Source organism: Podarcis liolepis (genome assembly GCF_965112155.1).
Source record: "Podarcis liolepis genome assembly, chromosome: 7".
In the NCBI taxonomy this organism is placed as follows: Eukaryota; Metazoa; Chordata; class Lepidosauria; order Squamata; family Lacertidae; genus Podarcis; species Podarcis liolepis.
Window position 1 is genome coordinate 23,412,237 of NC_139561.1, and position 24,503 is coordinate 23,436,739.

Here is a 24,503-nt window from a genome sequence, read left to right on the forward strand (position 1 = left end):
AAGGGATAGACACAAACACGCTGACATCCAAACCAGGAGAAATACTCTTTCACCGTAATTATTATACATACCGAAACTGGCAGATCCTTCCATCCCTAGGTGGGGGGAGATGTTCTCTGTATTTTGCAGTGAGTGGGCATTTGCTGAACACAGCCTCACCCTGCTAAGATCCTCTGCTGAGCTACAAAAACATCTCAAATAAAGGCATGTGACATTTATAGGAACTTGTAGTTGGGTGTGTCAAACTCTCTTAACGCCTCCCAAGAAATGCTAATTTTGTAGTCAATCCTTATCAGCCATTCCTCATCACCCAACGTATTTATCAGCCCCCATTAAATGGTGCAGAGAAATAGAAGGAGCATTTTGGCTTACTGGGATCTTGTTTCACTAACTGACATAGTTCCCTGCCCGCCCCTACCAACAGAATAAATTATGTAGAGCAGAATAAATTTTGCAAGACAAAATTATGCAGATGAGCTTAATTTATAGAGATCTTAGGTTTTCTTATAGTATTGCTTTTGAGTTGCCTTGGCATAGATCTGTTTATTTGTGCTGTTATATTTCTTACTCGCGGAGTATGTGCGTTCTTACTACAAGGGCATCACATTGATACAGAATTCTTTCAGAAACCTAAACTAATGAGGATGTGGGTGCTAAAAACCTAGGCAGTGGCCTGAGGGAACACGGAGTGATGCTTTTTTGAAACCTACACACCTCAAGGAGCTAGTCTATCACATCTGTAAGCCACCCATGAGGCAAAGTGAGGCCACTGCCTCAGGCAACAGGATGCAGAGGCGCAGCAGATCCAGCCTCCAAGGAATGAATCTCCCCGCAGTGGATACAACAAATATGGAGGCTGGATCTGCTGCCTCCTTGGCATCCCCCACACAATGCCACCTTCACAGCGGCCCCTTGGCAAATAGGAGGCCTTGCTGGTCTCCTCCCATCCTTGTTCCTGATGTAGAGCTTCACTCACTCCTTTCCTGGTGCGGAGATGTGCCATTTTGTAGTTTGCCTCAGGTGCCAAAATGTCTTGGGCCGGCCCTGCTGTATGGCAGCGGAAGTTCCAGGAAAGCATGGTCAGTTGAGAATTGTATCCATTCCTGATTAAAAAGTGGCATTGGGATTATTTGTGCTGATGAGTCATAATACAGTGGTACCTCGGGTTAAGTACTTAATTTGTTCCGGAGGTCCATACTTAACCTGAAACTGTTCTTAACCAGAAGCACCACTTTAGCTAATGGGGCCTCCTGCTGCTGCTGCGCCGCCGGGGCACAATTTCTATTCTCATCCTGAAGCAAAGTTCTTAACATGAAGCACTATTTCTGGGTTAGCAGAAGCGTATGTAACCTGAAGTGTATGTAACCCAAGGTACCACTGTACATTAAAAAAAACACCAAACACCTGGAAACAGGTGGATGGGAAAACTTAAAAACAAAATTGGGGGATTTACATTTAAAATCTCTCTTGATTCAGCAACTTTGTTCAATGCTTCGAGAGGAAAGGTGTGGTATAAGAAAAGGTTATTCATTTGTTTATTTTTTTAAAAATGAGAGTTTGACAGCAGCACTTAATAAATAGGGGACAAAATGTTGCTCAATCTCCAGCCTGCACCACTAGAGAAACAGAGACCATTGTTGACAGCAAATCCTTGAAGTAATTTGATGAAATATCCCTCCCTGGTCCTGCAGTTCCCAAGGAACCATTACTTTTTGTTAGTTAGATTGGTGGTTGTTCCGTCAGATGGTTAGGAGATGGTTTCCTGAAAGGTGGGAATCTCTCCCTGTTTTTAAATGAGATGCTCTACAGAGCTTGGGGAAAGATGCTCTCTCTTGTGAAAAGGAAGAGACGGGGTGGTGTGGTGGTGAGTGAAGAAACCATAGTTTGTGATGGAGAGGGATGCATGGGCATAGTCAAGGGGTGGCAGATGGGGGCAGCTTCCCCCCTGCCCCGGATCCACAAATATTATTGAAAAGCATTGAAAGTACTCAATGATCTGAGGTTTTTCCCCTGCCACAGCAGAAGCCTGCCCCCTGCAATATCCTATTTACGGGGTACATTTACCCGTGATTTCCCAAGAAAAGCTCAACAGATGCCAGACTGGCCAGGACGGCTCTCCTTTTATATCTTCTGGGCTTGATGAGGCATGTGACCCTCACCTGTCCTGCGCTTACGCCAGCTGAGGAATAACACACCTCCTCCCAGAGCTAGCACCTGGGCTGTGGGTCCTTGCTTTCCTTCCCACAAAACTGACAGCTGTAAGTTCTGGAATCCAGAGGTCAGAGATGGTGGCGGCCTGGCCAGGACAGAAGCTCAACAACCTTGGCTGCTCCCCCCCCCCAACAAAAAACCTGGCTACGTCCATGGAGGGATCTACAGGGGTTCCCCGGGTTACATACGCTTCAGGTTACATACGCTTCAGGTTACAGACTCCACTAACCCAGAAATAGTGCTTCAGGTTAAGAACTTTACCTCAGGATGAGAACAGAAATCGTGCTCCGGCAGCGCGGCAGCAGTGGGAGGCCCCATTAGCTAAAGTGGTGCTTCAGGTTAAGAACAGTTTCAGGTTAAGTACGGACCTCCGGAATGAATTAAGTACTTAACCTGAGGTACCACTGTACATTGTTTTGAGTTTTTAGGAGATCTCTCTTCCCTTCTGAGAGCACTGTGAGGGGAATAGAGGTCTCCTAACATCTCTCAGCACCTTTAACAAACTATAGTTCCCATGATTCTTTGTAGGAAGCCATGACTGTGTAAAGGAGTATTTTCTGGTTTAAATGCCTAGTGCAGGTGGAGCCTCTGCCAGTCAGTGTAAACAACACGGAGCGAGATGGACCAATGGTCTGACTTGCTGTAAAGCAGCTTCCCATGTTTCTAATTTCTCTTGTGCTGTCTCTCTCTATAAAAACCCACATTTTAACGAATGACACAGAGGTTAGTAACCAACAGGGCATGACTTGCTGAACCTTTGAATACAGGGGAAACATGTCAGAAAGAAATGCAAGGGTTGGATCTTTCTCTTCTTTCCCCTCTTTCCTCCCCCACCCCACCCCACATCCAGTGATGCCATTGCTAATGACAGCTCCTCACACAGTGGCTTTTATTAAACTCTGATGCGGTGACTGAATGCAGGGATGAATCACTCATCTTGGGATACATTTTCAATTCAGACATGCAATATGCACTTGCCAAAGGGAGTGGGAATGCAGAAGCAGACGGCTTTGTTTGGCTTTTTTTCCTTGCCATTGTTCTTTTTTTAAGAAAACAAAAGCATTGTTTCATATACAGTGGTACCTCTGGTTAAGAACTTAATTCGTTCCGGAGGTCTGTTCTTAACCTGAAACTGTTCTTAACCTGAGGTACCACTTTAGCTAATGGGGCCTCTCGCTGCCATTGCGCCGCCGCCATGCAATTTCTCTTCTCATCCCGAGGTAAAGTTCTTAACCTGAGGTACTACTTCCGGGTTAGCAGAGTTTGTAACCTGAAGCGTTTGTAACCCGAGGTACCACTGTAGTGCAGTGGTGGGGAGACTCAAGCCCATGGGCCCTCCATGCAGCCTTCCAGACCCCTACATCGGGCCCACAAGTCTGTAAACACCAGTTCCTGGGAATTGCAAAGGGGGAGAATTGCTGTTGTGCTCGGATCCTGCCTCTGGGCTTCCCACAGGCATCTGGTTGGCTTCTGTGAGAGCAGGATGTTGGACTGTATGGACCATTGTTGGCCTGACGTAGCAGGACACTTATTGCATTCTGTAAAGCTCTTCCATCTTTGACAACTCCACTAACAGCAGCTGATGGTGTCTGTGTTACTCAGAACATACATCCACAGAACGGTATCCCAAACCCCCCTGGCGCTGTCTGCGCATACATGGGAAACCAGAGCACAATCGGCACAAAAGCTGAACAACACTTTCCGCCCTGTTTGTTTTGCAGAGCAATTCAAAGCATGGCCTTGTGGCATTAAATGCAAAAGACCAACTTCGGAAGTAGGGCTTTTGCTTCCTTTTTGGGGCCAGTGACACATGGAAGAAGAAGCAAGGGGAGTGGGGGGGGGAACCCCTAGGAAAGTTACGTAAGTCCCAAGACAGGAAATGCTTATGGTATATTCGACTACAGCCTTTCATCAATATTTAACAAGATTTCTCTCCTTCTACCCGCATTATTTCTTTTCAAGCGCTCTGCTTATTTCGGAGCCTGGTGGGAGCTGTTGCGCCAGATCTGAGGGCGGCTCTCATCTAATGTTTTGAGTTATGTAGCTCATGTAGCTCTGGAGCTTAACTCATTACCGGTTTTGAGGTCCAACAGCAAGTTATCTCTCCCACATCCATAAGGGCCTTTGTAAACGGAACTGCTGTCAGAAGGAGCTGTTCTGGGGACGTTAAGGACAGCGCTGCAGGATCAGACCCAAGGCATCCTGTTTCCCCACAATGGCCAATCACATGCTTCTGACTGGGTACAGAATACTGCAGCCAGGCTACTGCCTGGGGTCAGTTAAATGTAGAGAGCATATTATTCCCCTGTCAAAACAATTTCACTGGTGACTGGTCTGTTTCCAGGCACAATTCAATGTGTTGATCATGAACTATAAAGCCCTATGTGGCTTGGGCCCGGGTTACTTGGAAGATTGTATCTCCCTTTATGAACTTGCCTGGGTGCTAAGATCCTCAGGTGAGCACCTTCTCCAGGCCCCATCAACATCAGAGGCACAGTTGCTGGCGACCTGCGAGAGAGCCTTTTCTGTGGCTGCTCCCATGTTGTGGAACTCCCTCCCAAGGGCAGTTACCGGTAAATTGTGTCCCTCCTTGTGAGGGTTTGATTAGCTGCTTGTGCATGAAAACGTGCTCCCTCAGAGTTTGTGCGACCCCACAAACCTCCGTGTGTGACGGAGCTCCTCAGACATGTCTGCTCTAGTCACTAGTAGAGTCCGACAGTGGCTGTCTGCGGAAGCGTTTCCAGCAAAGAAGTTCCTTAACGGAAACGCGTCTCCTGGACTCACGGCGTGACAGTTTCCTGCGAGGTGTGGGTCTCCCTATGGGAGACTCCGATACCTCCCCACTGTTCTCGCTGGAAGCCTCCCTGAGCCCTCCCTCCTGCTCGCATTCCCTCAGAGACCCACTCCTCCCCCTGCTGGTCCCTGCTTCAGCAGTTGAGTCTCTTTCATCCTGCCTGAGTCCCTCCACCACCTGATGCTCTGATGGCAGTTCCCTGACATCCACCTCCCCTCCAGGGCCCCCCTCACCCCCTCCCAATTCCTCCCCCCTGGGAGGTGAAGGGCTAAAACCCCGAAACGAATCTTCCTCATCTTCTGACGTCTCGAACAATTCTCTCCATCGATCGTCGTCCTGGCCAGCTGAATCCTCCTCCTCTTCAGAATCTGGGAACCCCTCCAACTCCTCTTCCTCGTCGGTGGTGGCAAAGTATTCCCTTTGGAACCTCGCTACAGGCTGAGGTTTACGTGGGAACCTCTGATGAAAAGTCTCTATTAAAACCTCGTCATTGACATCCTCTGCCCTAACCCAGGTGTTTTCCGACTCCGGTTCCCCTTCCCACATTACCAAATACTCTACTTGATCTCCCTTCCACCTGGAATCGAGGATCTCCGCTACATGGTAGCTGTGTTCCTTCTCCTCCATTGCTGGTCCCCTAGTGACCCTCCCCTCACTGTCTCCTCTATACGGTGACAGCAACGACCTGTGAAAAACTGGGTGCAGCTTCATGTGGTTCGGTAACCGGAGCCTGAAAGCCACTGGATTGACCTGCTGTATGACTTCAAACGGACCCAGCCTTTTGGGTCTTAATTTCTTACAACCTCCTTTGAATGGCAACCCTTGGGTTGACAGCCACACCTGGTCCCCCACCCTGATGCTTTCACCTTCCCTTCTGTTTTTGTCTGCCTGCCTCTTATATTCCTCCTTAGCCCTGTTTAAGTTGAGTTGGAGCTGGCGATGGATCGCTTCCATTTCTTCCACGAACTGTTCTGCAGCTGGAACGCTCCAGTTCTCCCCCTCCCCCCCTGGGAAGGCTCTGGGATGGCACCCGTGATTAGCCAAAAAGGGGCTCATCCCCGTGGACACGTTCTCTGCATTGTTGTAGGCAAATTCTGCCAACGCCAGCTTCTCCACCCAATCATTCTCTCTGTCATTAACATAACACCTCAAATATTGTTGGAGAACCCCATTTGCTCTTTCCGCCTGCCCGTTGGTTTCAGGATGACGGGCCGTCGAGAAATTAACCTCTACATGCAGTAAGCTCATGAGCTTCCTCCAGAACCTGGAAGTAAATTGTTTCCCTCGGTCTGAAACCACCCTCAAGGGGGCGCCATGCAACCTAAACACATTCTCTACAAACAATTTGGCGGTTTCTTCTGCTGTAACCGCATGTGAGCAGGCTATGAAGTGGGCCATTTTAGTTAACAGGTCTACTACAACCATGATGGCTGTTTTCCCTCTAGACCTTGGCAGATCAGTCATGAAATCTATTGCCACTGCTTCCCACGGTCTCTCAGGTGTGGGCAGTGGTTCTAATAAACCAGCCGGCGCCTGCCTCTCCCCCTTGGCTCTTTGGCATTGTTCACACCCTCTCACATACTCCCGCACATCTTCCCTGACCTTGGGCCACCAAAATTCCCTGGTAACCAGCCACATGGTTTTGTGTTGCCCAAAGTGCCCTGCTGTGGGGCTATCGTGCAGCTGCTTGAGTACCTTCTCCCTCAATTCCCCTTCAGGTATATATAACGCTCCCTTATAATACAATGCCCCATTTCTCTCCTCAAAACCACCGGATTTGTCTTCCTCCCCTCTGAGATCCCTGAGTTTCCCCTGGGCGTATGCATCCTGCACCGTACCCTCTACCAATTCCCTTTGCCCCACCAAAGTCGCCCCACACACCCAGCGGTCCTCTGGAATGATATGGGTTTCTTCGGGTGCTCCCTCCCCCTCCAAATATTCAGGTTTGCGTGAGAGAGCGTCCGCCCTAACATTCTCTGGGCCTGGCACATAACAAATCTCAAAGTTAAATTTGGAGAACTCTTGGGCCCATCTCAACTGCCTTTGGTTGAGCACTCGCGCCGTTCTCCAGTACTCTAGATTTTTATGGTCCGTGCACACTTGCACTTTATGTTGTGCACCAACTAGCAGATGCCTCCATCTCCGGAACGCCTCATGAATAGCAAGCAGTTCTCGGTCGTACACCGTGTAGTTCCTCTCGGATTTGTTCAGCTTCCGCGAGAAGAAGGCACACGGACGCCACTCTGACTCCTCCTTCCCCGGCTGCAGAAGAAGCACCGCCCCTATGGCTCTGTCAGATGCGTCTGTTTCAACCCTTAGCTTCTTTCGTAAATCCACATGCAGAAGTTGTTCTTCAGAGGCGAAGGCCCTTTTCAGTTCCTCAAACGCTCGCTCCGCCTCCGCCGTCCATACAAACTTCTTTTTACTGCTGAGACAGTCAGTGATGGGCGCCGTCAGATGGGCGAAGTTGCGGATGAACTTACGATAAAAGTTCCCAAACCCTAGGAACCTCTGCACATCCTTCTTGGTTTTGGGTGTTTTCCATTCCAGCACTGCCTGTACCTTGCCGGGATCCATGGCCAATCCCTTGTCTGACAGGCGGTACCCCAGGAATTCCACCTCCTTGGTATGGAACCGACACTTCTCCAGTTTGACCCACAGCCTGTTGGCTTGCAGTCTGCTCAACACTTCTCTGACGTCTCTCACATGTTGCTCCTCATTCTCAGAATACACCAACACATCATCTAGAAAGGCAACGCAATTCTTGTAGAGCAAAGGGCCCAACACGTGGTTCATAAAAGATTGAAAACACGCGGAGCCGGCTTGTAATCCAAATGGCATAACGAGGTATTCAAACGCCCCCAAAGGGGTAAACATGGTGGTTTTCCATTCATCCCCTTTCCTTATGCGTATCAGGTTGTACGCCCCCCTTAGATCCAGCTTTGTGAAAATCTTTCCCTTCCTCACCCTGGTCAAAATATCATCAATTCTGGGCATAGGGAACGCCACCGGTTCAGTCACTGCATTCAGCCGCCTAAAATCACATACAAGTCTCGGCTTGTCCGCATTTTTTTTGTCCACAAAGAACACTGGGCTCCCCCCTGCTGCTTTGGACTCTCTGATGAAGCCTCTCTTCAGGTTCTTGTCAATGAACCCTCGCAACTCCTGCATTTCCCTGTCTGACATGGCATACAACTTGCCCACGGGAAGCTGTGCTCCAGGGAGTAAATTGATCTGACAATCAAAGGGTCTATGAGGTGGTAGTTGGTCAGCTTCCTTCTCGCTGAACACGTCGCTGAGATCTGCATACTGTGGTGGTACCTTCACCTTCCCCATTACTTCAGTCCCTGCTAGGGTGGCTTGGGCCCCTGCTGAACCCTTCTCCCCTTTGCAGTGTTCTAGGCAATGTGCTGAACCAAAGGACACCACTCTTTGATGCCAGCCAACCAGCGGATCATGTAGAGCTAGCCAGCTCATTCCCAAAATAATGGGAGCGCCTCCCAGGGTGGCCACATTAAACGCTATCAGTTCTGTGTGCCTTGCCACCCTCATTATCATTGGGACAGTCTGCAAGCGGACTCCTCCTCCCAACAACTCCCTGCCATCAATCGTGGTCACCTGCAGGGGGTTGCTTAAAGGGATGGTCTGTATCTGGTGTTCAGCAGCAAACTCCTTGCTCATAAAATTGCAGGAGCTGCCTGAGTCCAATAGCGCCTTTATTTTTAGGGGGTGCCCATTCTGCAGCTCTAGCGACACTTCAATCACTAGAGCAGGTCGAGGAGCTTCTGGCACGGGCACTTTCACTGCTCTTTGGCCTGGCTGCAGTGCCCCAATTGTGGCAACCAGGCGTTGGCTTTTACCTGCTCCGCTCCCCCTTCTTCTCCCCCCTCAACAGCTCCCACCATCCCTTGCCATTCCTTCCTCTGGGGGCAGACTCTGGCAAAGTGGCCTGGCTGTTGGCAGAGATAGCATTTCCGGGGGCCCTTTCCCTCCTTCTTAGCTCCCTCGCTGGTTTTTGAAAATGCGCGCGCGCGCGCTGTTCCGATTTCCATCGGCTCTGCCGGCGGGAAAGCTGGCTCAGGAATGTCTGGAATGCGGAACTCCTTCCAACGTTCCCCTCTCCCTTCCCGCCTCTCCAAGGCTCTTGCCTCCTGCCGCGCTCCTATGGTCAGCGCAGATTTGGTCAGCTGATCCATAGACTCCGCCCTGGGGCTCCGTGCCAGCTCGTCTTTCACCCCCGAAGGAAGACCTTCTTCAAATAGCATTTGAACGGGTGCCGCCGATAAATCCCAACTCAGTCTGTGAATCAGCATGGTAAACTCAGTCCAATATTCACGGACAGATCGACTTCCCTGCTTACAAGCCATTAGCTGTCTGCGCACCACCCCTTCCTCAATATCGCTGGAAAACATGATATCCATTGCACGAAAGAACTTCATTGTGTCCTTTAGTATGTCATTGTGCGTTGCCATTAGGGGTCGAACCCAGTCTCTAGCCCCTTTCTCAAGGTGCCCAATTACAAAAGCAACTCGCGATTCCTCATCAGGGAACTCATCGAACTGCACATTAAGGGCATATTGCATCTCTGTCCTAAAAGCATGGTAGTCCTTGGGGTCCCCCCCAAATTTCTGCACCAATCCTGGTACCTTTCTGGGGAATTGAGTGGCTCTCCCCTTCTTGTCTGCATCCTGAGCCCTTCTCTCCTCCAGCCTCGCCGTCTGCAGGGCCAGTTGAACCTCCAACGCTCGGTATCTATCTTCCAAGCTTGGACCAGCTCCAGCCCCTGCTCCTCCGGTTCCGGTTGGTTCGCTCATGATGCCTTCTCTTGCACAGGCAGCGTACAAAGACTGTCGGACTGCTGTGAGGGTTTGATTAGCTGCTTGTGCGTGAAAACGTGCTCCCTCAGAGTTTGTGCGACCCCACAAACCTCCGTGTGTGACGGAGCTCCTCAGACATGTCTGCTCTAGTCACTAGTAGAGTCCGACAGTGGCTGTCTGCGGAAGCGTTTCCAGCAAAGAAGTTCCTTAACGGAAACGCGTCTCCTGGACTCACGGCGTGACAGTTTCCTGCGAGGTGTGGGTCTCCCTATGGGAGACTCCGATACCTCCCCACTGTTCTCGCTGGAAGCCTCCCTGAGCCCTCCCTCCTGCTCGCATTCCCTCAGAGACCCACTCCTCCCCCTGCTGGTCCCTGCTTCAGCAGTTGAGTCTCTTTCATCCTGCCTGAGTCCCTCCACCACCTGATGCTCTGATGGCAGTTCCCTGACACTCCTTGATATCTTTCTCTCGGCAGGCAGAGACCTTCCTATTCAGACAGGCCTTTGGGCAGCGTTTTCATGCTATTTATAAATGTGTTTTCTTGTATTTTAACTATTGTTTTCAACTGGTTTGTTAGAATTATTTTGTATTTCAGAGCTATGTTTTTGAAGTTTTGAACGCCACATTGAATCCCAACTTGGGAAACAGGCGGGATACATTAAACAAATAAGTGCTACCCCTCTGCCATGGTCTCACTCCCCCCGCCCCCATTGCAATTGGTAGTCAGAGGAATTATCTAATACAGGAATGGGGAACCTCAGGCCCACATGTCAAATGTGGCCCTCCAGGCCCTGACTCTCAGAATTGTCCCCAAAGCCACACCCTCTGTTTTCAGGCTACACCCCTTGCCTGCCCTGTCTTGAGTGTTTTGGCCAAGCTGAAATGTGTCCTTGAACTCTTATCATTCCTCTTACTTGTCCAGAAGGAGAACAGAGCACAGGGAAAGTTCTCAGGTACAACAGGTCCCTGGTGCAAAAGTCCTGCCCCAACACATGGACTCCTGCCACTGCCAGCCACTGTGGATAGTTCTGACCTGCAGTTACCCAATGGCCTGACTTGGAATAACTTGGCAAATTCCTGTGTTCTAATGACATGTTTTTTTCCTCTTTTTTAACAACAACAACAACAACAACAACACAGAGCTATGAATGACATTGGAGATTACATCGGGTCAAACATAGAAATATCTTGGTTGCCTAATTTGGACGACCTGATGAAAGGGTATGCAAGAAATTTCAGGCCTGGAATTGGAGGTAAGATTCTGGCTGACATCATTAAACCACCCTGGGAATCGTAGCTCCATGAGGAAAATAGGGCTCTCCCAGAAACATTCAGCACCCTTAACAAACTACACATCCCAAGTTGTTGACTGTTTAAAGTTGTGTGTTACTGCTTAAGATGTACAGTGCAGATGGGGCCTAAGCTGGATATGGCTCAATTTTTTAAAAAAACAAACAAGCCATGGAACAATTTACATTGCAGCAAGGAAGCATATATCTGTGGTTACAGGGCAAATTTCAACAGAATATTACCGCGGGCTCCTGATTTGGATTGATGGGTATGCCATGGATCAGGACCACACAGTCTTTTCTCCACGTGCTTAAAGTGTGTCTGATGTATAGCGACAATGACAACACAACAAGTGTTAACACTTGGGTTAACTTTTGAAACCACATGTGAGGCTGTGGAGCTGAAAACTAAGTAGCCAGTATAGCTCTGAGCCTGTATAGGATAGTTGTGGAGGGTTTTGCAGTTGCCCAACGATATACCAACCTGAAAAGTGAGTATTAACAGTTTAGGCTTTTCCAGAAAGTCCTGGAACCATGGCTTTTAAAAATTGCCAATGTCCAATCAAATTACAAAGTTGGAGGAGGTAAGGGCACCAGCTTCCGAATATAGGAGGAGGGTAGGGGGTTATTGCTTTGTTTTGTTCTTGTTTTTATTTTTTCCTGTTGTTGTTATTATGTATTTTGTGTTGGCTATCTTGTATTTTTGTGCTGTGAACCACCCTAAGATCTACGGATGAAGAGCAGTCTACAAATTTAATGAAGAATAATCATCATGCATAGTTTGGCCCTTGGGCTTTGTTAATGGCACGAAAGCCCCCATTTGGACACCATCAGGCGGCAGGTGGAGAAGCAGTCACGATTCCCTCAGTTTCACTGACAGGGGTTCTACTTGCAAATTGTGTAACTCCTGTTTTAAAAGCTGCACGAGTTACCAGTTTGTTGCTGGGCCTAATTCAAAGTACGAACTCCTGAAAGATTTAGGTAGGCCTCAAATATATGAAAGACTGCCTCTTCACCAATCTCCCGGGATGTTAAGAATTGCCAGTTTGGCCTCTCTTTGTAGTTTCACTACCCTCAGAAAAGCAGGGGATTGGTGGCCGGGACGGAAGGGGCCTTCTCTGTGGTAGCCCCTAAATTGTGGAACTGCCTCCCCTTAGATGTACCTTCATTATATCTTCACTGAGCCTCTTCATAGTACAGTACACATCACTTTATCCTGGCCTCTGACTTCTTGCAGTTAACGTGCTTTGCTTTGTGGGACCCACCGCTTTTGCTGAATGTAAACTTTTGTGTACCGTTTTGAAAGGTTTCCCTTGCTTTATAATGGTGATGGTTTTTTTCCTTTTTAAAGACTAATGTAATATTCTATTGTTGTAACCCGCCCTGGGACCTTATGGTGAAATGGGGAGTAAAAAATCTCATAAATAAAATTAAATAACCCCCTCTTTTTTTCCTTTCCTCTAATTCAGGCCCCCCTGTTAACGTTGCTCTAGCCATTGAAGTTGCCAGCATTGACCACATATCAGAAGTCAATATGGTAAGTTGGCGCTAGAAGAAAAATAACGCTGCCGTGTCGTAACATCCAACATTTGGATGGGGGGGGAATAAAGATATATGTTTCTCCAGATTATGGAATTGTGGGAAATTTTAATGGCAGCCAGTGGTGGTGATTCTTGTCCTCAGGAATACACAATGACAGTCTTCCTGCATCAAAGCTGGCGCGATGACCGGCTGTCGTACAATCACACCAACGAAACCCTGGGCTTGGACAGTCGCTTTGTGGATAAGCTGTGGCTGCCGGATACCTTCATAGTCAATGCCAAGTCTGCCTGGTTCCATGACGTCACTGTGGAGAACAAGCTCATCCGGTTGCAGCCTGATGGGGTCATTCTGTACAGCATCAGGTAAAACAGAAACTTCATGAGGAAGAGTGACCTTTTGTGGTGGGTAATTAGATGGCAACGTTTGCTAGGTTTTAGGTGGTTTCCCAAGTGTTGCATATAGGTCAGACCACATGTGTTTGTGGGCAGGGACCAGCTGGCCTTTGATCAGCCTTGTGCGGTTCCGCTAATCAGATTCAGAGGGATCTGTAGTTCATGCTGATGTTTACTTGCACTTGTATAGGCTGGTGAGGCTCTTGAGAAGCAGAAAGTCACCAACTCACCAGTCACCATTAGTGCTGCCTGCCCCACGAACTTGTTGGAGGGGCTGCTCATTGTTGGGTTCATATAAGCACATGTGGTGGACCTGCAATAGGGGAGCCACATTCTGAGGGGAATTATTCAAAGATATTAGGGAGATAACTGGACAAAACATGGTAAAAGGCCTGGAGTTCGCATTACATAAAATTTACCTATGAGACAATATGAACCTGCATTTTAAGCACATTTTTAAAAGTTTTAACTGGCCAGGTAGGGTGGGATGGGGTTATTTAAGCATCTTACGTTTTAATTGTTGCAACCTGACCTGCGACCTTAGGCTGAAGAGTGAGTAATAAATTGTAGTAGTCAAATCATCACCATCCAGCATTTAGCAGCAGCCAGGCTAGTAATAACTAGATATTGGAAATTATTAGAAGGTGCAACATTGACCACAAGGTATTTTTAAAAATCCTGGCAATTAGCGCGGACAGAAAAATTAGCCACTAAACTAAAAATAGCAAGGAGAATGAAATGAAAAGGCACATTTTGGGTGGATTGACATACTTTGATTATGTGCAGTGCAGAAGTGGAGAACGGGGGACCTTCTCCACTTTATAAAGTTTTGTTTGCTATCATTGCAGGCAGTAAGAGAAATTGCCACCAAACTGGAAATATGACAATTTAAGGGATGCAAGCTCTGATGTAATCCAAACTCATATCTTAAAAAATGGTGGGAGGGTGGGTTTTTGTTTTAACACTGCTTCTTGTTGTTTTGTAGTTGTTAATAATAATAATAATAATAATAATAATAATAATAATAATAATAATTTCTAATGGCAAATGTTAATCTATATGTAATGGTGGTTTTTGTTGCTGTCTTCATTTTGGATAGAATCACCTCAACGGTGGCCTGTGACATGGACCTTACCAAGTACCCTATGGATGAGCAGGAGTGCATGCTTGATTTGGAGAGCTGTGAGTTCAATTCTGAGGTGTCTATTTTAAATAGGTGGGAGGGCGGGGAATGGAGGAGATAATTACCTTCACACAGGGTAGCCTTGTCCCAGAGTGCAAACCCCTTAATTATTGGAGCAGGAGCAGGGAAAGCGCAGCTCTCCCAGTTCCCATAATCCCTGACCATTGGCCATGCTGTCTGGTGTTGATGAGAGTTGGAGTCCAGCGGCATCTAGGGCATGGAAGGATAACCTTTGGTGCTCCAGCTGTGGCTGGAATACAGCTCCCAACATCCCTGACATTTGCAGAAATGTGCATATTAGGAAAGATTCACCCTGAAATGCTGCAAAATTTTCATGGACTTGTTTTTGTTTTATCCCAAACTAACGTGGAAATGTGGATAACTGAACTTAAAGAGTGGAAAAAGAAGAAACAGAAATTAACAGATTTGGCCCTACCTGCAGTTTATTTGAACATTTTTAGTGGGCTTCCTGTAACTCAAGGCAGCTTACAGCAAATGTCCATGTTGCAACTCTGTCTAAATGTGGTTTCGTCACAGCACCACAGAGCTTCTGAAATCTGGCTGGTGGTGGGATGGCAGGTTAAATGGTGCTATGCATGGTCTGATGGCACCATGGAAACGCTGTTGCAACAGTTTAACACGAGGATGACCTGGATGCTATTTCTCTAGTCCTGAATAGCCGTGCAAAGCTGTGCACTGGGACTAGAAAGCATTAGAGCGGATTGCACGCTGGTGCAAGTTTTCTCCTCCTCCTCCTCCTCCTCATTTCATTTTTAGCACTGACTGTTTTCTGAGCAATTAAGCACAATACATTTTTATCCCACCAAATATAGCAATCTGCAGTTCTTTTCACTTATGCAATCAGTAAATGCAGAGGCAGCCAGAGAATGAGGCGGCAAAATTTTAGTCTGCTGGCGAGTTTTTACAGAGGGCTCGGATTTTAATTTAATTTTGCAGATTGTGTTTATAGAGCAATAATCACAAGGAGAAATGAAGCCTCTTAAAACAGATTAAAAAAAGGAAAGTTGGCTCTCCATGGGAGTGAGGGCAGTTTAAAGACAAGCGAGGAGTTTTGTTTTGTGGGGAGGGGAATGTTGATGTAGAAAATGGACAGGTGAGCCATGCACTTGAAGAGTAGCAATTTTGCTCAAATGAGTAGCAATTTTGCACAAGTGAAGAGAAGCTTTAATTTTATTTCTTACAGAAATATTTATTTCTTACAGAAAAAGCTGTAATTTTATTTCTTAATATATACCTTGCTTTTTCCTGTGAATGTTGGGGTGGGGAAGAGGTGGGTGAATCTGCCAATATCAGTTTCTTATTTTTCATAGAATTGTAGAGCTGGAAGAGGCCCCAAGGGTCATCTAGTAGACACCCTGCGATGCAGGCATCACAGAAAAAGAATCCCTAACAGATGGCCATCCAATCTCTGCTTTAAATCCTCCAATGAAGGGGAGCCCACCACTTTCCAAGGAAGTCCGTTTCACTGTCAACCAGCTCTTATTGTCAGAAGGTTCTTCCTAATGTTTAGTCGGAATCTCCTTGCTTGTAATTTGAATCCACCGGTTCGAGTCCTACCCTCTGGAGCTGCAGAAAACAAGCTAGCTGCACCTTCCACACGACAGCCCTTCAGATATTTGAAGATGGCTATCATATCATGCTGATTAAAACTAAATCCTTCGAAGACAGAGGTTCTATGGCTGGGTCGGGATGGCATGGGGATGAGGGACCAACTCCCTTCTCTTGCGGGGGCCCAATTAGTGCCATTGCCTTCCATTAAGAGTTTGGGTGTAATCCTTGACGCCTCCCTTTCCATGGAGGCACAAGTTACAGCAACAGCCAAGGCGACATTTTTCTACCTTCGCCGCATCAAGCAGTTGGTCCCTTACCTCTCCCGCCCCGACCTGGCCACAGTGATCCATGCGACAGTCATCTCCAGGCTTGACTACTGTAATTCACTCTACGCAGGGCTGCCCTAGCTCCTCACGGGGTCTCTGCCATGGGAGCATATTCACCCAGTGCTTTTCAAGCTGCACTGGCTCCCAGTGGAGTACAGGGTCAGATTTAAGGTGCTGCTTTTGACCTTTTAAGCCCTTCACAGCCTGGGATAGGAGTATAGCATCTAGATCAAGGGAAGTAATAGTGCCACTGTATTCTGCTCTGATCAGACCTCACCTGGAGTACTGTGTCCAGTTCTGGGCACCACAATTCAAGAAGGACACTGACAAACTGGAACGTGTCCAGAGGAGGGCAACCAAAATGGTCAAAGGCTTGGAAACGATGCCTTATGAGGAATGGCTAAGGGAGCTGGGCATGTTTAGCCTGGAGAAGAGGAGGTTAAGGGGTGATATGATAGCCATGTTCAAATATATAAAAGGATGTCACATAGAGGAGGGAGAAAGGTTGTTTTCTGCTGCTCCAGAGAAGCGGACACGGAGCAATGGATTCAAACTACAAGAAAGAAGATTCCACCTAAACATTAGGAAGAACTTCCTGACAGTAAGAGCTGTTTGACAGTGGGATTTGCTGCCAAGGAGTGTGGTGGAGTCTCCTTCTTTGGAGGTCTTTAAGCAGAGGCTTGAGAACCATATGTCAGGAGTGCTCTGATGGGGTTTCCTGCTTGGCAGGGGGTTGGACTCCATGGCCCTTGTGGTCTCTTCCAACTCTATGATTCTATGACCCTCGTACCTACGGGATCGCCTCCCAGTATGCCCCACGGAGAGCCTCAAGGTCCATAAATAGCAACACCTTAGTGGTTCCGGGCCCTAAGGAAGTTAGATTAGCTTCAACCAGAGCCAGGGCCTTTTCAACTCTGGCTCCGGCCTGGTGGAACGCTCTGCCTCATGAGACCAGGGCCCTGCAGGATCTGATTTCTTTCCGCAGGGCCTGTAAGACAGAGTTGTGCCGCCTGGCCTTTGGCTTGGAGCCAATTTGATTCCCTCCCTCTCTTTCTTTTTTCTTTTCCTTCTCCTCCTGCGAGGAGGCTACATTTTAATATTTTAATGTTTCAATATTTTAATGTTGTATTTTAATTCTGTTTTTAAGTTGTAATCATTCAACTTGTTTTTATTATTGCTTGTAAGCTGCTCTGAGCCCGGCCTTGGCTGGGGAGGGGGGGTATAAATAAAAATTATTATTATTATTATTATTATTATTACTCCTGTCAGTCTTCTCTTCTCCAGACTAAACATACCTAACTTCCTCAACTCTTCTCCATATGGCTTGGTTTCCCGATCCTTTATCAACTTAGGGCTTATCCACACTTCCTCTTGTCCCGCTGCTTTTCCTGGGGACAACGACAACAACAACCGCTCTTTAGCACTCAGTCGGAGCAAATGGCAATCTGATTTTCCGCAGATTGCAGTTCTGATCTAGAGCTAAAGAGTGGGCTTTGCCTGGGAAAGGAGCGTGGCAAGGGGGGAAACAGCTCAGACCCATGCCTAGAAAGTCCGGGTCAACCGGACCCATGCTTTTTGGGCGCAGGAGAAGCAGTAGTGTGGACAGGCCCTTAGTCATCACCCCCTGCATACATTTCAGTTGGCTAATATCCTTCTGTCTTTCCAATCCTCTCTGCATTAGCTTGCGATTCTCTAAGTAAAAAAAAAAAGGTCATTGTGAAAATTCATCATGCATTTTTGTGTGAATTTCTTTTAATGCAGTTTTGCCTAAGGAACATTTTTTACACAGCAGCGTCCCTCGTATCATGCACTTCTGTATGTTGTTTTCATTAAAATCTGCACTGCAAAATCTGGAGAAGCCCAGTCAGTGTGGGCAATGCTGAGCTAGATGGACCAGTTGCCTGATTTGGTGCTTCCTATCTTTCTAAAAGGGGAGGGTGATGGGAAGAGAAGCATGAGAACACCTTGCTTGTTTCCAGGTTGGTTAGCTCTGATACACTGAACTGGGTTCATTAGGTTTGAAGTGGGCCAGAAAGCATTAACCAGTGGGGCCAGTAAGAGAACTGTGGCCATGGATTCTGAGTGTTTCATCCTGAGCATGTCAATCTTCTTATCTTTCCCCGTATCCCTGTATTTATTCAGTTTCTTTTGACAGATGGCTACTCCTCAGAGGATATTGTCTACCACTGGTCTGAAAACCAGGATCAGATCCATGGACTGGATAAGCTGCAGCTCGCTCAGTTCACCATCACCAATTACCGGTTTGCTACAGAAGTGATGAACTTCAAATCTGGTAAAGAAAGCTTCCAGTCCTTTTAAAAGTCTTGCAGGGATGAGATTGGGTAACATCCAACTAGGTTTTGCCCAGAGTTAGGGAAGGAAGGATCTCTGGATATTGTGATCTTTCCAAACTTAAATTCCGTTCTCCACATTTTTTTAGCAATTTGAGATTTAAAAAGAAAAATCTTCATGATAATTCATCAGCATTTTAATGATGTGCACATTTTTGTGTGCAGTTTTGACAAACATGCGCATTCACACGTAATATACACAATATACACATTTGCATGCAATTTCCACTACCGTAATATTAAATAAATCATATGCATTTTTGTTGATTTATTGATATTTGCAAGTTAAATCTACATATATTTTCCGCTTACAAATAAAACCTGGTTTGGACCAGAACTGTGGAGAGACCCAGGGTTCAACTCCCAACTCAGCAGGGTCTCCCACATCTGGGGTGAGCTCCTTTGAATAATATAAATGTGGTGACAGGGGAGAGACAGACACCTTTTAAAAACAATTAACTGCATTATTATTTATACAGTGCCATTAGGAATGAATGGATAAGTCTATTTTGGGTCAGCATCAGTTCTGCACTTGTTCATCCATAAGACTGCATCATTCTGCTATTCCCCCCCCCCCCATGAAAATGGATTTCACATGAAAATGTGCATTTTTACATACCCCCCCCCAAAGGGTTGTATCCAAATGTTAGTCCTACTCAGAGCTAGCCTACCTCACAGGATAAAACTCACAGGATAAATTGTTGTGAGGATAAAAATGAGCTAACTGGGGGAGAGAACCATGCAAGCTCCTTGTAAGAAAGATGTAAATAAATACATTTGCCTTTTTGTCTCCTTCATTTAGCTGGTCAATTCCCCCGGCTGAGCCTCCACTTCCACTTGAGGAGGAATCGAGGTGTTTACATCATCCAGTCCTATGTGCCTTCCATCCTCTTGGTCGCCATGTCATGGGTTTCTTTCTGGATCAGTCAGTCAGCCGTGCCTGCCCGAGTCTCGCTAGGTAAAAGTGCATTGTTTGATGGCTGGGGACCTATTGTAGGGTGTTAAAAGCCCACAGAAGTGGGTTGAGCATTTTGTGGGATGGGCTTTAATGGGTAGGTGAGGCTATATTAATTGCAATTTATGCCTCCAGGCGCCCATATGTGTGGGTTGAACAGTTTTAAAATCCCATTATTGGCAGCCAAATTAAAAGCATAGGAATTAGGCTATAAAACCATGTTTTTGAGCAAGTCCAGCTATGAAGTAAGCTAATAATAATAATAAATAAATAATAATAATAATAATAATAATAATAATAATAATAATAATAATAATAATAATAATAATAATAATTTATTATTTTTACCCCACCCATCTGGCTGAGTTTCCCCAGCCACTCTGGGCGGCTTCCAATCAAATGTTAAAAACAATACAGCATTAAATATTAAAAACTTCCCTAAACAGGGCTGCCTAAGATAGCTGCTTATTTCCATCATATCTGAAGGGAGGGTGTCCCACAGGGCGGGTCCCATTACCGAGAAGGCCCTCTGTCTGGTTCCCTGTAACTTGGCTTTTCGCAGTGAGGGAACTGCCAGAAGGCCCTCGGTGCTGGATCTCAGTGCCCGGGCAGAACAATGCGGGTGGAGACGCCCCTTCAGGTATACAGGACCGAGGCCGTTTAGGGCTTAAAGGTCAGCACCAACACTTTGGATTGTGCTTGGAAACGTACTCCCTTTCTTACCCCATTTTACAAAGAATCAGGCAACAACTTGTAAAGTACGTTTTAAAAAAGGTGTACTGTAGATTTTGGCAGATAAGATGGCTTTTTAACCCCGGAAAAGAGGTCGGGGGGCAGCTCTGCACCGGGAGAAAGCAGCAGCAGCAGTGGTGGGCTCCACTCTGTGCCAGGAGAGAGCCCACTTCGGAAGCAGCAGGGGCGGCGGGCTCCGCTCCGTGCTGGGCGGCTTTCTCCCGGTGCGGAGCTGCCCAGCGTATTAGGTGACTGGGCTTATAAGACAAACCCCCAAATTGCAGCTGCCAATTTGGGGGGGGGGGGTCATCTAATACGCCCAGTCGCCTAATACGTCGGAATCTACGGTAGTTACTTTATAATCATGCATTGGTTCACAGCAACAGTAGCCAACAGTAGCAGTAAAAACTATGCAGGCAAAAAACTTATATTTACAGTATAACCAGCTTCAGGCATGTGGCTAAAGTTGGAGCAAGCACAGGGCACATCTGCCCTCATGGCTGGTCACAGAAAGAGAAAGGATCAGGAAGTACTATATGAACTTCCTCTTTAGGTGCGGAGGGGGAAATGACATCACACAGAGCCCTCTCTACCAATTGTATTTCTATGGCATGAGTATCTATCTATCTATCTATCTATCTATCTATCTATCTATCTATCAGCAATACAGCTCTATTGTATTAGCCCCTGCTCATGCTAACTAGCAAGAATATGCATTTGTTAGGTTTGGTTGTTAATCTCCCACACATGTGCCTTTCCTTCTCGGCATTTCTTCCCCCACCACTAGTTGAGCATAATGTCTGACGTGAAGCTGCTGCACTGGGTGCCTGTTCACTTTTGAGCCAAATGCAGTCCTTCAGCCCTCCGGGGTATGGTCCCGACTCTCTCTACTCTCCCCAGGACTCTTCCCATGCTAAATGCCTCACCAGCCTTGCTTTGCACCACCCTTTGGTGCTTTTTCCCTGGCTGGAATGTGAACTTTGATAATGCTTATCCTGTATGAGGAATAGAGTGGTTTATGTGAGTGAGTATAGAATCTGGCCTACTGTGCAAAGGTGAAATGTGCATTCTTTGCCACTGGCATATGGCCCTTGGGAGGTTGCCCAGATGGGAATATGGCCCTCAGACTGAAAAAAAGCTATTCCCAGCCTTGGACTAAACAGAATTAAACTCTAGCTGGGACATCCTCCCCCACACCTTGTTTCTTTCAGGTATAACTACAGTCCTCACCATGACCACCCTGATGGTGAGTGCTCGGTCTTCACTCCCACGGGCTTCAGCCATCAAGGCCTTGGATGTGTATTTCTGGATCTGCTACGTGTTTGTCTTTGCCGCACTGGTGGAATATGCATTTGCTCACTTCAATGCAGACTACATGAAGAAGCAAAAAGACAAGATCAAGACCAGCAGGCAGGCAGAAGAGGTCAGTAAGAGCCTCTGGTGGGTTCAGACTCTGATCCACCCATTTGGTAGAACTGGTCTGAAATGTGTGGTCCAGCATTCTCCAGCCATGCAGGCAAAAAAGGGGGGGAGTAATGGGAGAAGCAAGCCACTTTCTGATCATATAAACCTATCTGCCATGGACTGGTTGGACACAGAGGAATAGTAGCAGGAACCAGTGGGGGAACCCCCATGGGAAGAAGGCTCAGAGCAAGGGGATTGGTGGTGGGACAGTGGTGTGTGGTCTGAGGGAGAAGATGAAGAAACTGGGAGGAGAGGTCTGTAGCTGCAGCGGTAACAGGGCTTAGTGAGAGGGGGGAGTCTGGGGCAGAGAGCAGTCCAGAATCAGAGCTAGAAGCTGCAGCAGGAGATGAGGGAGGCCAAAAGGCACTCCTTTGCAGATCCTGTTTTTTTCTAATAAAGAGTTAACTTTACTTACTTCGTGTGATTTACTGTTGGCTTGAGGAAAATATTTAAGGGAGAGTCAAGGCAGGTGTCAGCAACAAGCCCTGGCAGTACTTCAAGGATGCCAGGAGCTGATGCCAGCCCCATATGCTTACTTGGAGAGAGTCCCACAGATATCAGTATGACTACCTAATTCAATTATGAGGAACTTGTTCCCCTCCAGATGTTGCTGGACTCCAATTCCTATCAGCATCAGTACTATCAGTAATTGGTGATGATGAGAGTTGCAATCCAGCAACATCTGGTGGGCCACAGGTAAGTCACCAGTGAAAACCAACATGGTGCTGTCCAGATGTTGCTGGCCCAGCAGCCTCAGACAACAAGGCCTATAGGGAGGGATGGCAACATCTGGTGGGCCACAGGTTCCCCATCCCCTGGCCTACAGAGATGTTGATCATTTTCTGCTTCTCATTTCAGGTCAATGTGAAGAACGCCATTGTTATGTTTTCCCTCTCGATAGCGGGCGTCAACCAGGAACTTGCTGTTTCCAACAGGCACCACAGAGTCCCTAAAAACTTGCCTGGGTCAGTGGAAGTGGAAGCAGGAGAGACCAAGAAGCAACAGGAGACTAAACCCGAGAAGAAAAACGGCCTGAAGTCTCTCTTCAAGCCCATCGATGCAGATACCATCGACATATATGCTAGGGCAGTTTTCCCAGCAGCCTTTGCAGCAGTCAATGTCATCTACTGGGTGGCTTACACAATGTGAGGGTCACAAAATGGAGGCAGGCTGGGTAACAGGCAACTGAGATCCTCTGAGCCAAAGCAGAGCTTCTTAATGGAAGGGCCTTACTCAGGGCCAACTTTTTAACCACAGCACTTCCAAAGCCAGATGGATATTCCGTTAATAGAGAGGATTGTTCTTCTCCCTTCCTCTGTCGCTGAGACAGCAAAGCAGTATGCCACCACCCCTTTTTATTGGCTTGTTTCCCCCTCTTTAGTCTCCACAGAGCGAGTCAGATGCCACAGTCTTCCCCAGTTTGGCATGAAACTCCTGCCAAGGCTCCACAGCTGCCTAATCCTGCGCAACAATAAGGCGTTTCACTTCTTCATCCATCATGTCATCTTCCAGTTTCATGAAGGATAAGTCCTGGATTGGGGCCTGAAAAAAAATAGCACCTGGTGCATCAGGGTCTGATCCAAACTAATCTGGTGTGTGTCGCCAGGGAATAATTGCTTTGCCGGGCGTTTGTGGGGAGAGATGCTTAAAAGTGGAGCAAAAGCGCAAGGGTGGAGCTCTGCACGGTCTGGATTTTAACCGGCTTTTAAGGACCCAATAGAAAACCTTTTTATTTGTGATTGGACTATTAAAAGGCTAGCTGGCTGGCAGTCCATTTCTTTGCAGTTCTGAGAACTTTTCTTTCTTCAATCTGCACCTGTTTTAAACACACACCCACACACCCACACACACACACCCACCCTACTTGACTGCACAGTTTGTCATAGCTCTGTATGGACGTGATGGTTTAGCTGTGATTCCTGCAGTGCAGGGGGTTGGACTAGATGACCCTTGGGTCCCTTCCAACTCTACAATTATTTGATGCTAAGATATGTGTAGCTGGGCATTTTGATGGCCGGGGTAATGGGGATGTGTGTAGAGTGGGGGGGGGGGAGACACACACACACACACACATGCATATACACATATTCCTTGAAGTTAAAGAAATCTTTAATGGTTTTAAAATTTGGGCGACAAAGGGTAATACTGGGTTTTGGGATTCTGGTTTTTTTAAAAAAACTATCATTTGTCTTGGATAAAGTATTTAAAACACTTTTTTATCCTCTTCTAACCACAGCATGAAATAAAGCCTATGACACAGAGCTTGGCTGGAATTGTTTTATCACGGATACTTCATAGCTGGATTGTGGGGAACAAAGATCCAATGGAAAGGGAGCAAGATTCACTGCAGAGAACAAGGGCTTGCGAAATTACAGAGAGAGAGAGAGAAAGATTTGTGTTTTTTATATACCATAAACAAAGACATGTAAGCAGCTCTGGAGAATCACTGGGTGCATCCAGACCGTCTGTTTATTGGGTGTTCATCCTGATTTGCTTGTAGGGAAATTAGACGACATTGGCTATGTAATGAACATTCATCCTGATTGGTAGATTAGGGAAAATTGCAGAGAAGAATTATTGGGAAAGTCGCGCTATTATCTTGATGAATAAGGACTTGCCTTTTTTGTTTTTTAAAATTGTAAACTGGTGCAGAAATGATCGGAATTGTAAACTGGTGCAGAAATGATCGGAATTGTAAACTGGTGCAGAAATGATCGGAATTGTAAACTGGTGCAGAAATGATCGGGGAAAAATGAGCAAGCGAAATCACACCCCTACCAAGTACCCGGGTGGGCAGAGCTGAGTCAGGTCGGGCCCATGCAAATCATCCACCCTGGTCCAACTCGGCCACCTGATCCACAATTACAGACCAGAG

The 24,503-nt window shown here is 47.0% G+C and overlaps 1 protein-coding gene across 2 annotated transcripts in view; it reads left to right on the top strand.

Annotated features, from left to right (window-relative positions):
• The window catches only part of GABRD (gamma-aminobutyric acid type A receptor subunit delta), a 39,106-nt gene extending 15,217 nt beyond the window's left edge, over positions 1-23,889 (top strand). For both annotated transcript variants that reach the window (XM_083513132.1, XM_083513131.1), the window contains 8 exons: positions 10,963-11,075; positions 12,581-12,648; positions 12,795-13,015; positions 14,145-14,227; positions 18,282-18,419; positions 19,280-19,435; positions 21,376-21,587; positions 22,487-23,889. In XM_083513132.1, the coding sequence (XP_083369258.1) occupies positions 10,967-11,075; positions 12,581-12,648; positions 12,795-13,015; positions 14,145-14,227; positions 18,282-18,419; positions 19,280-19,435; positions 21,376-21,587; positions 22,487-22,777 (1,278 nt within the window). In that variant the 5' untranslated portion in view covers positions 10,963-10,966 and the 3' untranslated portion in view covers positions 22,778-23,889. The remainder of the gene's footprint in view (positions 1-10,962; positions 11,076-12,580; positions 12,649-12,794; positions 13,016-14,144; positions 14,228-18,281; positions 18,420-19,279; positions 19,436-21,375; positions 21,588-22,486) is intronic.
• Positions 23,890-24,503: the final 614 nt, after the last annotated feature.